Raw genomic sequence first — 14,306 nt, forward strand, 5'->3', positions numbered from 1 at the left:
TTCTCTGAATGTAAGTTTGTATTTAGAGAACTAGCATAAATCTTATAAATCATAAATATACAAATTATAAGAATATACTTTTATATTCTATATACAATTTTGAAAAGACATTTAAAATGTGCTTAAAGTTCAGTACCTGCATATACGTGCTTGCATTTTCTAATTTTCCATATAAATCTTAAATAAGTGATAGACATGAGATCTCTAAACCCACAAATGTAGACTGTCTATTCATGTTGCCAAGAAGCCAGATGGCATTCAAACTTTCAAAAAAAAAGAGCTTTTCCAATACCCATGTAACACCTGCCCACTTCATTTATTAGATACTCAAAAGAGATACTAAGGATGGGATTTAATACCTTATACATTATATAACTTATGAATAAACCAATGATATAGATGCATATTATTAAAATTATTCTTTCACTCAATATAATTTTAGTGATATTAAATAATATATAATAAATATAAGAGTACCCAAACTAAAAAAGTAGATCACTTGTTTTAGGTTAATTTCCTTAAAGGAATCAAAGAGAAATCTTGCCACATGTACATACGTCAGCATTGTCGTATACAGTAAGTAATTAATTTGTACTATTACAAAAGCCTGTAATGCATCAATTTTATTTTTTCTCCATTAATTTTATAAATTCTGACTTTATGAACTCACACATCCCTACAGATTTTAAGGGTCTGCATTTTCTAATGTACAGATATATTGAAATGTAGTTAATAGCATAATACTCAGTTTTAATACATCAGGATATGAGGTTTTGAGATACAAAAGAATAAATTTAAAAACAAAGTATTTACAGATCAACAGTTCTTTCCATATGTTTTAAGTACTTTTATTTAATTTCCTGAAAAATTATTAGATTATTTTAATGAAATAACAGAAGAGGAAGAAAGTATACGTGAGAGAAGCTGTTCTATCTATACAGTTCTATAGGTCCTAATTCTAAAACTTATTATGTCTCTAGGTCAACAGAAGATTCACTCTGTCTAGTTCTTTTACATCATTTAAGTTAAAAGGCTTTGGGCTAACAATTCATTCTGAAAAAGCCACAGAACTACCACAAAGGCAGGAGAATCTAAGATCTGTTCCCCCTTGGACTAAAGATAATGATTATCACATAAACGGTCATGATATTTTTACATTTGAATCCATATAAACAACAATGCCTAAAAAATGTAGAGCCTTCCTGAACCTTCTATTCCCACATTTGACCAATATTAAAATCTTTGATTTTTACCTCCCAAATCTCTTTCAACCCTACCCATTTTCTCCCTTTTCATGGTCTTTTTGTGGACTCACATCACCCTTATCTAGGTCACTTAAGTACTTGGTACTTTATATCTTAGCCAAATAAATAGTTCCCAAAGTTACTTCTCTAAAATTTGACCATTTAACTCCTGCCTTACAAGCCTTTAAAGGACTTTCTCTTGTTATTTACAGATTAAGTCCAAAGTCCTACAATCCATATTTTTAATTTAAATGACAATGAAATCTTTATAATCCAGCCACATCTTCAGGCTATTTCACCTTTCCTTGCTTCATGTTTTTTTTCTTCTGCTTTTGTTATGAAATATATCAGTGTGATGTGCTCCTCCTTTAAGGTGGAAGTCAAAGCATACCTCCTTTGAAAGCCTTAAAGAGTCCATCAAAACTGAGTAGGTAACTTTTTACTGCATTTTCCCACTGAAGATTTATTATGTATTTGTAGTATTTTGCCCTTACACACTCTGTTACATTTATTTTTACAGATTTCCTTAATAAACTGCAAACTTATTCATTTAAGACACATATTTATCTCATTTAAGACACATATTTATCTCTAAACCTATATGCCAGGTCAGAAATACTTAATAAATGTTTGTTATATAAACAGATGATCTAGTTAATTTTTAAAAAAGATATTTATGTAGAGTGAGTAGGTTATATATAAGACAATATAATGCTATTCTGAAAATATGTGATCAATATATAAAAACAAAGTGAATTCCTTTCTATGTCTAAAGTACTGGAGGATATTAATAGTTCTCTCTAATTTTGTACACTCTCTCTCACATACACACTCACAAACACATACATATACACACACTTTGTTTCTGTCTCTTCCTCCCACACAAATAGTTATACTGATAATTCGATTTAAACTACTTGTAAGATAATCTTCAAAAATCTCATTATTAGGTTTATAGTTCTCCCAGATTTAACATATTTGAGAGAAGCTTGGAAAACTTTTATGGGTGAGGAAAAATCATGCTATTAAATTTGGAAGGCAAGAAGACTTTTCAGTCATATAAATTGGTCTACAAAAGATATTGCTAAGGAACTAAAGTATGCTGTAAACGCACTGATGCCCTGACCTGTAGAGATACAGTAATTTCACTGACAATAAAAAGTATGAGCAATTTTTTTTTCTTTCCTTACTGCCCAATGTCTTTGATGAAAAAGTACTGTCAAACTAGACTGCAGAATATGGCATTAAAGTTTAATTCTGTCCAATCAGGTAGGCAGAGATCAAATTCTGACACTGTTTTTTATTGTGGAAGAGAGAACTTTCTGAAAACTCTTTTAAACCATCGCAGCAAACCCAAAATATTGTAATTGCCAAGAGAAAACATTTTCAGCTTTAATTTTTTCTTCATTGTTTAAAATATCTGTGTAAGTATAATGTAGAATATAATCAGAAAATTTGTTCTTTCTTTCTTTCTTTCTTTCTTTTTTTCCCAGAGCAAGCATTTTATTTTTATTTCAAAGTTTAACCTTATTAATCCCAAAGATTCCTGGTCAAGCTTTTGCATAAACACTCTTACATATTTGGTAATCCTATAAATTCATTGCATTAACAACAGAAAAATAAAATAGTAAGTAATTTTTTGAATAACCACATATTTGCTTAAAATTTGCATTTGGCAAATTTTCATACAGTTAGTTTCCAATACAGGACAAGCACTGAACCTTAAAATAAACAAATATGGGCGCCTTGGTGGCTCAGTGGGTTAAGCCGCTGCCTTCGGCTCGGCTTCGGGTCGTGATCTCAGGGCCTGGGATCGAGTCCCGCATCGGGCTCTCTGCTCAGCAGGGAGCCTGCTTCCTCCTCTCTCTTTCTGCCTGTCTCTCTGCCTACTTATGATCTCTCTCTGTCAAATAAACAAATAAAATCTTTAAAAAAAAACAAAAAAACAAATATACATTTGAAAAAAAATAGTATTAAACTGTTATTTTATCTGCTGATAAACAGAAATTAAAAATCACATCATTCTAAGAGGAATTACTAAATGATGTATACACTAAAAAATGTATTCTTTTTAATATTTTATTTTCTAATGAAGTATAATTAATATACAGTATAATATTAGTTTCAATGTATACAATGTAATTAGTTAACAATTCTATACATTTCTCAGTGCTCATCAAGGTAAGTGCACTGTTAAACTCCTTTACCTATTTCACCTATCCCCCACCTACTTCTTTTGGGCACTGCCAGTTTGTTTTCCATATTTAAGAGTCTGTTTTTTGTTCATATCTTCTTTTGTTTGTTTGTTTTGTTTCTTAAGTTCCACATATGAGTGAAATCATTTGAAGCTTTGAGATTCCAACCTCAAGGATATTGTTTTGTACAGTAGTTTTTCAAGAATTACTTACTGAATTAAATTGCCTAATAATTAGCATTACATGAAATTCATGTCTTTCTCAATTCTAATCTTTTGAAATTAAATGAATATTTGCCTGAAAGATATAGCAATCACCAACTTTCTGTATAATTTTATGAGTAGATCATTAATGTTATTTTATTTTCTATATGTGGTAATAAACTAAAGTGACCTTCACTATGTCCCCTAGAGGAATAAAAATCTAAATAAAACTTAATTTTGTGAAATACAGCAATCCTTATGTGTGTTTTATAGAGTCAAATTGATCATATTGAATAAAGAGAGTTTGTCACTAATATAAATTTTTTAAAAGAACTATTTATTTATTTGACAGAGAGAGAGATCACAAGTAGGCAGAGAGGCAGAGAGAGATGGGGAAGCAGGCTCCCTGCTGAACAGAGAGCTCATTGCGGGGCTAGATCCCAGGACCCTGAGAGCATGACTTGAGTCGAAGGCAGAGTCTTAACACACTGCCCTAAATTTTCTTTTTAACACATAAACTTTTGGGGGGCGGTTTACTGTCATATTTGGTGTGTTTGACATTGTTTTGTGTCTAAAATAATACAAATTTATCTTTTAAAAATAATAATTTGGTTATGAATTACTGTCAGATATTTTGAAAGGCAAACTACAATATAAATGCTAACCATTGATCATATAGTTGTACTTACTTACATATGGAATGACAAAGAACATGTATATCACAATAGCACTAAACAGAGAAGAAAGTACATGCATTATATTCAAACTCAATTTCAAAGGTTATGAAAAGGTTGAAAATATGCTAATATTAATGTAATTCTATCTTAGTAGTATGATGTTGATTTAGTGAAATTATATTTTAAAGTGATTTATATACTTATAGTTTGAAGATCTGTAATTCATGTTAAAAACACAGTGGTTAAAGTAAATAGAAAAATATTCCCTGCTCATGCATTGGATGAAATATTATCAATATATTTTGGAAGAAACAGTTATCAGTTACTGAATTCTTGAAAGAGGAATGGAAATAAATCTCTAAACCAAATATTTTGCAGTTACTTGAGGAAAATACAGAATAAAGATCCAACAGTTTTATCTTAGTAATGAAAATGAGATGTGTCCTCATCCCCACTCTCTTGGCCCTGGCCTGTGTTATACAATTCTGCAGACAACTCTTAGCACAGGTCAGTAAAGAGAGGTAACATGAAAAATCATGAGCTCTAGAGAGTATCCAAGAGTGTTTAGTATTTGTGTTTGTTTATTCCCATCTTTCTGTGCTTTGAAATAACTCCAATCTATATGTTCCTGTACAAGGCAAGCAAATTCCAGGCTAAAGTCAACACCAAACAACCAGGATCAATCCATTCTCTGTCAATCTACAGATTTAATGCAATCCACATGAAAATACCAATAACATTTTCCATAGAACTAGAACAAATTAACACTAAAATTTGTATGGAACCATAAAGGACCTTAAATAGCCAAAGCAACCTTGAAAAATAAGAACAAAGCCGGAGACAATTACGATGCCAAATTTTAAGATACACTATACAGCTATAGCAATCAGAACGGTATAGTACTGGCACAAAAAATAGACACATAGATAATGGGACAAAATAGACAGCCCAGAAATAAACCACACTTATATAGTTAATTAATTAATCTACAACAAAGGAGACAAGAATATACAATGAAGAAAAGACAGTTTCTTCAACAAATCATACTGGGAAAACTGGACAGCTACATGCAAAATAAGGAAATGGGACCATTCTCTTATACTATACACATAAATAAACTCAAAATGAATTAAATACCTAAATATGAGTCCTGAAAACTTAAAACTCCCGGAAGAAAACAATGGAAATAATTTCTTTGACATTAAAACATTTTTCTAGATAGCTCTCCTCAGGCAAGGGAAACAAAAGCATATTAAACTATTGAGGCTACACCAAAATAAAAAGTTTTTCATAGCAAAGGAAACCATCAACAAATGACAAGTCAACCTATCAAACGAGAGAAGACATTTGTAAATGATATATCCAATAAAGGGTTAATATCCAAAATATATAAAGAACTTTTACAGCAAAATACCAAAGAACCCCACAAATAATCTAATTAAAAATGTGCAGAGGACACAAGTAGACATTTTTCCAAAGAAGCACAAATGGACAGCAGATACATGAAAAGATGCTCAACATCACTAATAATGAGGGAAATGCAAATCAAAACCACAAACAAGATATCATCTCACACCTGTCAGAATGGCTAGAACGAAACTGACAAGAAATAACAAGTGTTGGTAAGGATGTAGAGAAAAAGGAATCCTTGTGCACTGTTGGTGGGAATGCAAATTGGTGCAGCCACTGTGGAAGACAGTATGGAGGTTCCTCAGAAAATAAAAAACCAGAAATACTACATGATCCAGTAATTCTACTACTGGGTATTCATCTACCCAAGGAAACCACAAACCTTAATTCAATAAGATATATGCAACCCTGAGTTCATCATGTTCATCATGGCATTATTTGTAAATTTGATTTTTGATTCTTAGTCAAAGTTTCATTTTTTGGAGAGTAAACAAAATCAGAAGTTGTTAGAGGATTACATAGTCCATCTGATATTTCCAAAAACATAAACTCTATGTAATGAAAAACCACCTAAGTATGGCTGTTAAAATACAGATGTTTTATTCCAAGTTATAAAATGAATTTACTTGCAGCAAAAGTGATTGATGATTGTTGAAAATAAGTTACTATAGATCAATAACCTTACCCTGCATACTTCATAAGTTATGTACCACCTCTGATTTTTCTATCCAAGCACAGAAAGAAATAGCATCTATCTTTCCTTACTTATGACATGACGGGATTCAGGAAAGCTTCCATATCTCAGATATTTGATTCAACAATATGTTACAGTTGCTTAGATCTTATAATTAAAAATTTAATAGTTTTTCCTGACTTTCTTGAATATTTTTTAAAAGGAAAAATACCAATGTGAGTAATCAAATATTTTTACCTCTTTTAATATAATACATATAGTAGTACAAACTAATTACACTCAGTTCATGGCAGAAAGTGTAATGAAGCTTAGGTGAATGAGAAGGGCAACAATATAAAGCACTGCAAGACTATGGAGGCAATGATGAAGATGAAATGAACTTGGAGGAAATATCAAAGTGAGGGGACATTTCCAACAGGATGGCGGGAGAGTTGTGGCAGATAGAAAGGGACTCGGAAAACCCAAAAGTAAAGAACACCAAGGGAAGAAACTGTCTGGAATAGGATTTCACACATTAAAAACAAAAACAAGTATCTTTGTGTCTCAGTGCTTTGTTTTATAAATTATGTGCTATATTCTTTATAATCTACATGGTGCCATAGAAAAAAGTTATGTATAATGTTTTTACTTATTACTATAGCCCTCTGCCATGTGATTCTAATTTGGATTTTAGTGTAATTTTAACATAGTTTTTATGGTTTAATAAAGCTTGCACACATTAAAATGCTATTAAACTGTTACACATGGTTAATAATACTTACGGACTTCTGAAAGCAGCCATTATTAAACTGAACAAAGTCATTAATGTCTCTAAACTTTGTACCAAGATATAAACTACAAAAGAGATGTTAACCATATCTACAGAATTGTCATGGCATCTGACTGTATATATATTTTTCTTTTTTACTATATGTATGTTTTTTTGTATTAGTACTCTAACAAAAATTAAAAAGAGAAAAGAAAACAGACCTCACTGTATTCTGGAATTGACTTTCTTACTGATCATGACTTTGAAGCCAACTGACAGTACAAAACTCCTATGCTTTTGGTCCTTCATCTATGCACTAACCAGATTATCATAGGCAATATCTATAACCTTCTGCAGTCCAAAAATGCAATGTGTTAGTCACCCTAAAACTCAGTGTGCTAGTAAGAAACAACCATTTGAGTTTAGGACTAGAAATACAATCATAATTATTAAATTTTCTGAACAAAAGGTTATTTTCATTTATTTTAAATAAAAAATAATGGAAAAGATTTTTTAAATTTATCAATTATTGACCATATTTTTATTTTCAACATTCATATTATTAATTTAATATGTTTCAGTGGGCAATATAAATGAACTCACTTGTGAGTTTGAGTTGCTGAACACATATTGTTAAAAATAAATTTAGGTATTTGAAATGTCCTGTCATGTCTCAAGAAAGGATCTAAGGTATGATTATAAAATTGTCTTTAAAATATGGTTGAATTACTTAAACATTATGTTCCTTGGCACCTAATAGACCAGTTATTTTTCCTAATTAAAACTAATCCTAGTTTATTTTGCTTAAAATGGTTAACTGATTTATGTCAGTATTAAAAGCAATATTATGGACATAATTCATTTTACAGACAAATATACAGTAATGAAGACACTAGCTACATATCACTGGCTTATTCATTTTACCATTTTCAAGGATCATATTCTAAAAGGTCAGACTTCAGTACATCCTTTTTTTTTCCTTTTATCTTTTTTTTCTATTTAAGGACTACCCATTCCTTTCAAAATTTGGCTACAATCAAGAAGCTTAAAAAATAAATACTAGCTACTCTTTCTTTTTTAAGATTTTATTTTTATGTAATCTTTACATCTAACACAGGGTTTGAATTAACAACCCCAAGATCAAGGGTTGCATCCTCTACCAACTGAGTTAGCCAGGTATCCTAAAACCTAGCTATTCTTAAAATGTATCATTGTTCTACTTATAAAGTAATTTAAATGAATCAGATGTCTTCATGAAAAAAATCAGAGATCACCAAAGTATAAATCTGACACACCTCAGACCTAGTGAAGCTCAATATTCAATGTCTGGGGAATAAAATGGAGATATTTAAATGGGTCCACATATGCTTATCAATTTCTCCCTGGATCTAAGTCACCTTACCACATATAGTTAAAGTACTTTCTCGGGAATGCCACTGCAGTAATACATGCTTTTACTCCACTGCTTTAACTGGGCAGGGCTATTATTTAAAACAGTCTTGTAGACACAGAAATAATTCAATAAAGAAGAATCTGGTTAATAGAGTTGGAATATAAAAGTGGTCATATGAGACATCTGTGTAAACAGCAATAAAGATCAATAAAACAGGCATAAAAACGTTAGTATCTGAGACTCTGAGTGAACTTAAAAAATTTTGTAACAAAAAGTGAGCCAAGTTATTAGCACTTGAAGAAAAATGAATTCTTCAAATAAATTACTTTGTAAACAGAAAATAACATGGTTTGCTAAGTGGGTGTTAAATTTACAATGGGAAAATATCCCAGCTACTTAAAAAGTCCATATGCATTGAAAAGTAAGAGAAAATATATAATATTCTCCCAAGGAAAAAATTTATAAACCAGATAAAAAAGGGTGAGAAGTAAGTAGGATTCATATAGTTGTTGTTGTTTTTTTTAATCAGTATAGCTTTTATTTCATCTTTAAAATATCACAAATAAATCTGAAACATCATCTGGCTTCAGGATTCATACAATTAAAAAATATTTTATTTATTTTAGAGACAGAGAAAGAGAGAGAGAGACAGCACAATCAAGAGGGACAGAGGGAGAGGGAGAGAGAATCTCAAGCAGACTCCTTGCTGAGTGTGGAGCCTGACAAAGACTCTTTCCCAAGTCCCTGAAATCAGGACCTGAGCAGAAACCAAGAGTTGAATGCTTATCCGACTGTACCACGCAGGTACCCCAGGTTTCAATACAATTTTTTTTAAAGAAAGAAAAATGATTATTTTATTATGGCTTAAATAAATATATCAGAGGTTAATCCTTAACCCACACACAAATATATTATTTAACTTGCAAAACATTCCATCCCATGAGTTTTCTTTTGTTAATAAACATCTTGAGAATAATGCTAACCTGGCACCAACACCAATGACTACTCACAGTCGCTGTACAAGTCCCTTAGAAACTGAAACTCCTAAGGCATTTAAATTTACTATTCCCAGACTTTCAGGAGCTTTCAGGCATATTGAATCAACAGTGAAAATTTTGAAAACAGACAACTCTTATTTAAATGAAGTCTGAATAACCTTGTAGCTATAATGGTTGCCTATACTTGTTTTTGGGAGATAAGCCAGGAAAAGAAGCAAGCCTCTTCAGTCTAAATTTTTTTGACTTCATGCTTTAAGAAAGGTCAGCTTAGCTAGCCCATAATTAACATCCCCTAAAAGGAAGATTTATAGAGTAGCTTTTATAGTGCTTAAATTAACAAGTTTGTAAAAACACATATTTTAGCTTTAGTTTCACTTATTTCTTTTTTTTTTATTGAACTGAATGAGTTTCCATGAATGGAACCTTGATTTATAACATCATATTCATTGGAAATAAATGTTCAACTTACCGTTGTTGACTTATCCCAGCACTGATTAGGTTATAACCCAGAGGGTCCTTGCAGGGGTCAGTCATATTTATGATATTTTATGTAATTACAGTTGATACTAGAAACATATTTACTTTCTATATTTTATCAAACCACCAGAGTAAAACAAGCAAAATTCAAGCTTAAAAATACAAAATACAGCAGAGACAATACAACACACGCACACACTACAAATAAAAATGGCATGTTAAGCAATATATAATAGAAAATAACTGTGTCATAATAATAAGTTAACATTGCATGTGCTAAATGAAGCAATAATAATGTTGGGATTATGTGAAATTATCATCTATGTGTGCATTACCAGAGATATGCCTAAATAATGTGATAAAAGAAGCAAAATAGACAAGAGGACAAAAACACACTGTAGATATTGAACAAAGAAAATATAGTGGTGGAAATATTAAATGTAATGCAGAATATATTAATAATTTAAAAAGGAAATAATTGACAAAATATAGAAATAATAGAAACACTCTACCACTAAATAATTATGTACCAAAACACACAAAGTATTTCAACCTTTCAATAATTTAAGATATTTAGAAGAAATACAGTTGTTCACAGATTTTAACTCGATATTAAGCTCTTGAAAATCAGACTGAAATAGTAGAGGTAAACTATTTTTTTAAATATGTGGTTTTAATTGATATTTTACAGATTGAATAGGTAATGGCTATGTTTTCAAATGACCAGCCAATTATATATTATATAAAGAATAAAGGTAATGAAGATTCATCTCCTAAGAATTTTTAAAAGATACCTTAAATGTAGTTGGTTCAAAAATACAGTGACACATAAATTTATTTTTATAAATCTTAGTAAATGAAAATTTTTCAGTTGTTAAGATCTTAGAATTAGAAGGAGAGCAGGAAGACTAATGAATCTCTATAAGAAGTATATTATAAATATGAACGATCTATGTATCATTCATGTGTTGTAATATTTAAGAAAAGGAATAGGAATCCAATTTTGGGACAGATAGGTGATATGAAGCAATTATAAAATGAGAGATGATTAAATTTGAAAGTCCAACATGGGATTTATATGAATATATGGCATTTGGAAAAAACATTAAAATAATGCTTTCTTAGAATTGTTGGGTTAAAATTTGTGATTTAACTTTCTTTAAGATGAAAACTTACTTAAAAACTTAGTATCTACTTTTCAGACTGCATCACTACTCAGATGTTTATATGCTTTCCTAAATATATATTTGGTTAATCATGGGTAAATAAATACTGACCTGCAGTAAAACCTGTGTCCAGATCCATCAACACAAATCCATCCATTAAGCCAGAGGACCAAATTCAGTTCAGGCTCAGCATGACTGTCAATATTTATTTCACAATATGCACCCATGTATCCACTTGGGCAAATCCAAGTAAAGTCATGGACTGATTTCTCACAGGAGTCTTCTTTTATGCAAGGAATTGATGTGCAGTTCTAAATTAAGAAAGAGAGAATCAAATTTGATTACTAGTGGTATGACTAACAATTTTATTAAAATTATACTTTATTTAAATTTTCTGAGAAATCAATATGCAAGTTTATTTTATATTCCCTTCCCTAGTAACTGAAATGTTTCTAGTAATAAATGATTACTAAAACCCTCAGTTTGTTTCTTGGAGTACGGTTTCTCATGGTTTGTCTCCCCTGCTGATTTCTCTCCCTTCATTTTCCCCTTCCTTCTAATGTCCTCCATGCTATTCCTTATGTTCCACAAGTAAATGAAACCCTATGATAATTGACTTTCTCTACTTGACGTATTTCACTCAGCATAATCTTCTCCAGTCCCATCCATGTTGATGCAAAAGTTGGGTATTCATCATTTCTGATGACTGAGTGATATTTCATTATATATATGTAGACCACATCTTCTTTATCCATTTGTCTGTTGAAGGGCATCTTGACTCTTTCCAGTTTGGCTATTGTGGCCATTGCTGCTATGAACATTGGGGTACAGATGGCCCTTCTTTTCACTACATCTATATCTTTGGGGTAAATACTCAGTAGTGTAGTTGCATGGCCATAGGATAGCTCTATTTTTAATTTCTTAAGGAATCTCCACACTGTTTTCCAAAGTGGCTGCACCAACTTGCATTCCCACCAATACTGTAAGAGGGTTTCCCCCTTTTGCCACATCCTCTTCAACATTTGTTGCTCCTGGCCATGTTAATTTTGGCCACTCTATTTGGTGTAAGGTTGTATCTCAGGGTGGTTTTGATTTGAATCTCCCTGATGGCTAATGATGATGAACATTTTTTCACGTGTCTGTTAGCCATTTGTATGTCTTCTTTGGAGAAGTCTGTTCATGTCTTCTACCCATTTTTTTAACATGATTATCTGTTTTGTGTGTGTTGAGTTTGAGGAGTTCTTCATAGATCTTGAACATCAGCCCTTTGTCTGTAGTGTCACTTGCAAATATCTTCTCCCATTCCTCTTTGTTTTGTTGACTGTTTCCTTTGCTGTGCAGAAGCTTTTGATCTTGACAAAGTCCCAAAAGTTCATTTTCATTTTTTTGTTTCCCTTTCCTTTAGAGATGTGTCTTGAAGTTGCCAGGGCCAATGTTGAAGAGGTTACTGCCTATGTTCTCCTCTAGGATTCTGACGGATTCCTGTCGCACACTGAGGTCTTTCGTCCATTTAGGGTTTATCTTTGTGTATGGTGTAAGAGAATGGTTGAGTTTCATTTTTCTGTACACAGCTGTCCAATTTTCCCAACACCATTTATTGAAGAGACTCTCTTTCCACTGTGTATTTTTCTGCTTTGTTGAAGATTCTTTGGCAATAGAGTTGGGGGTCCATATATGGGTTCTCTACTATGTTCCATTGGTCTATGTCTGTTTTTGTGCCAGTTTCATGCTGTCCTGGTGATCACAGCTTTGTAATAAAGCTTGCAAATAAAGCTCTTCTGGTTCCATAAAAATTTAGGATTTTTGTTCCAGCACTTTGGAAAATGCTGATGGTATTTTGATCGGGATAGCATTGAAAATATAGATTGCCCTGGGAGGCAAAGACATTTTGACAATGTTTATTCTTCTGATCCATTCCCATCTTTTTGTGTCTTCTTCAATTTCTTTGGTGAGTGTTCTGTAGTTGCTGGAGTATAGATCTTCTACCATTTTAGTTAGGTTTATTCCAAGGTATTTTATGGGTTTTGGTGCCATTGTAAATGGAATTCATTCTCTAATTTCTCTTTCCATAGTTTCATTGTTAGTATATAAGAAAGCAACTGTTTTCTTTGCATTAATTTTGTATCCTGCCACATTACTGAATTGCTGTCTGAGTTCTAGTAATTTTGGGGTGGAGCCTTTGGGTTTTCCACACAAATTATCCTGTCATCTGTGAAGAGAAAGAGTTTGACTTCTTCTTTGCCAACTTGAATACCTTTTATTTTCTATTTATTTTTGTTGTTGTTGTCTGATTGTTGTTGCTAGGACATCTAGTACTATGATGAACAATAGTGGCAAGAGTGGGCATCCTTGTCATGTTCCTGATCTTAAAGGAAAGTCTCTCAGCTTTTCCCCATTGAGAATTATATTTGCTGTAGGTTTTTCAGAGATGGATTTTATGAAATTGAGGAATGGTCTCTTTATCCTTATACTCTGAAGAGATAAATCCCACCTTGTTATGGTGGATAACTTTTTTTTTTTTTTTTTTTTTTGGTGGATAACTTTTTAATGTACTGTTGGATCTTATTAGCTAGGATCTTGTTGAGAATCTTGGCATCCATATTTTTCAGGGATATTGGTCTGAAATTCTCCTTTTTGATGGGGTCTTTGGCTGGTTTGGGGATCAAGATAATGCTGGCCTCATAGAAAGAGTCTGGAAGTTTTCCTTCTGTTTCTATTTTTTGAAACAGTGTCAGGAGAATAGGTATTATTTCTTCTTTGAATGTTTGGGAGAATTCCCCAGGGAATCCATCAGGTCCTGGACTCTTGTTTTTTGGGAGATTTTTGATCACTGCTTCAATCTCATTACTAATTATTGATCTATTCAGGTGGTCAATTTCTTCCTGTTTCAGTCTTGGAAGTTCATAGGTTTCCAGGAATGCATCCTTTTCTTCTACGTTGCTTAACTTATTGGCATATAGCTGTTGAAAATAATTTCTGATAATTGTTTCTATTTCCTTGGTGTTAGCTGTGATCTCTCCCCTTTCATTCATCATTAATTTGGGTCCTTTCTCTTTTCTTTAGGATAGTCTGGTCAGTGGTTTATCTATCTTATTAATTCT

At 31.9% G+C, this 14,306-nt stretch overlaps 1 protein-coding gene across 1 annotated transcript in view; it reads right to left on the reverse strand.

Annotated features, from left to right (window-relative positions):
• Nucleotides 1–14,306, reverse strand: part of EYS (eyes shut homolog) — a 1,652,430-nt gene that overhangs the window by 1,003,455 nt on the left and 634,669 nt on the right. Inside the window, 1 exon segment of the mRNA XM_044253753.1 lies at nt 11,317–11,516. Coding sequence (XP_044109688.1) covers nt 11,317–11,516 — 200 coding nt within the window.

The sequence above is a fragment of the Neovison vison genome, chromosome 1, assembly GCF_020171115.1.
Source record: "Neovison vison isolate M4711 chromosome 1, ASM_NN_V1, whole genome shotgun sequence".
Taxonomy (NCBI): Eukaryota; Metazoa; Chordata; class Mammalia; order Carnivora; family Mustelidae; genus Neogale; species Neogale vison.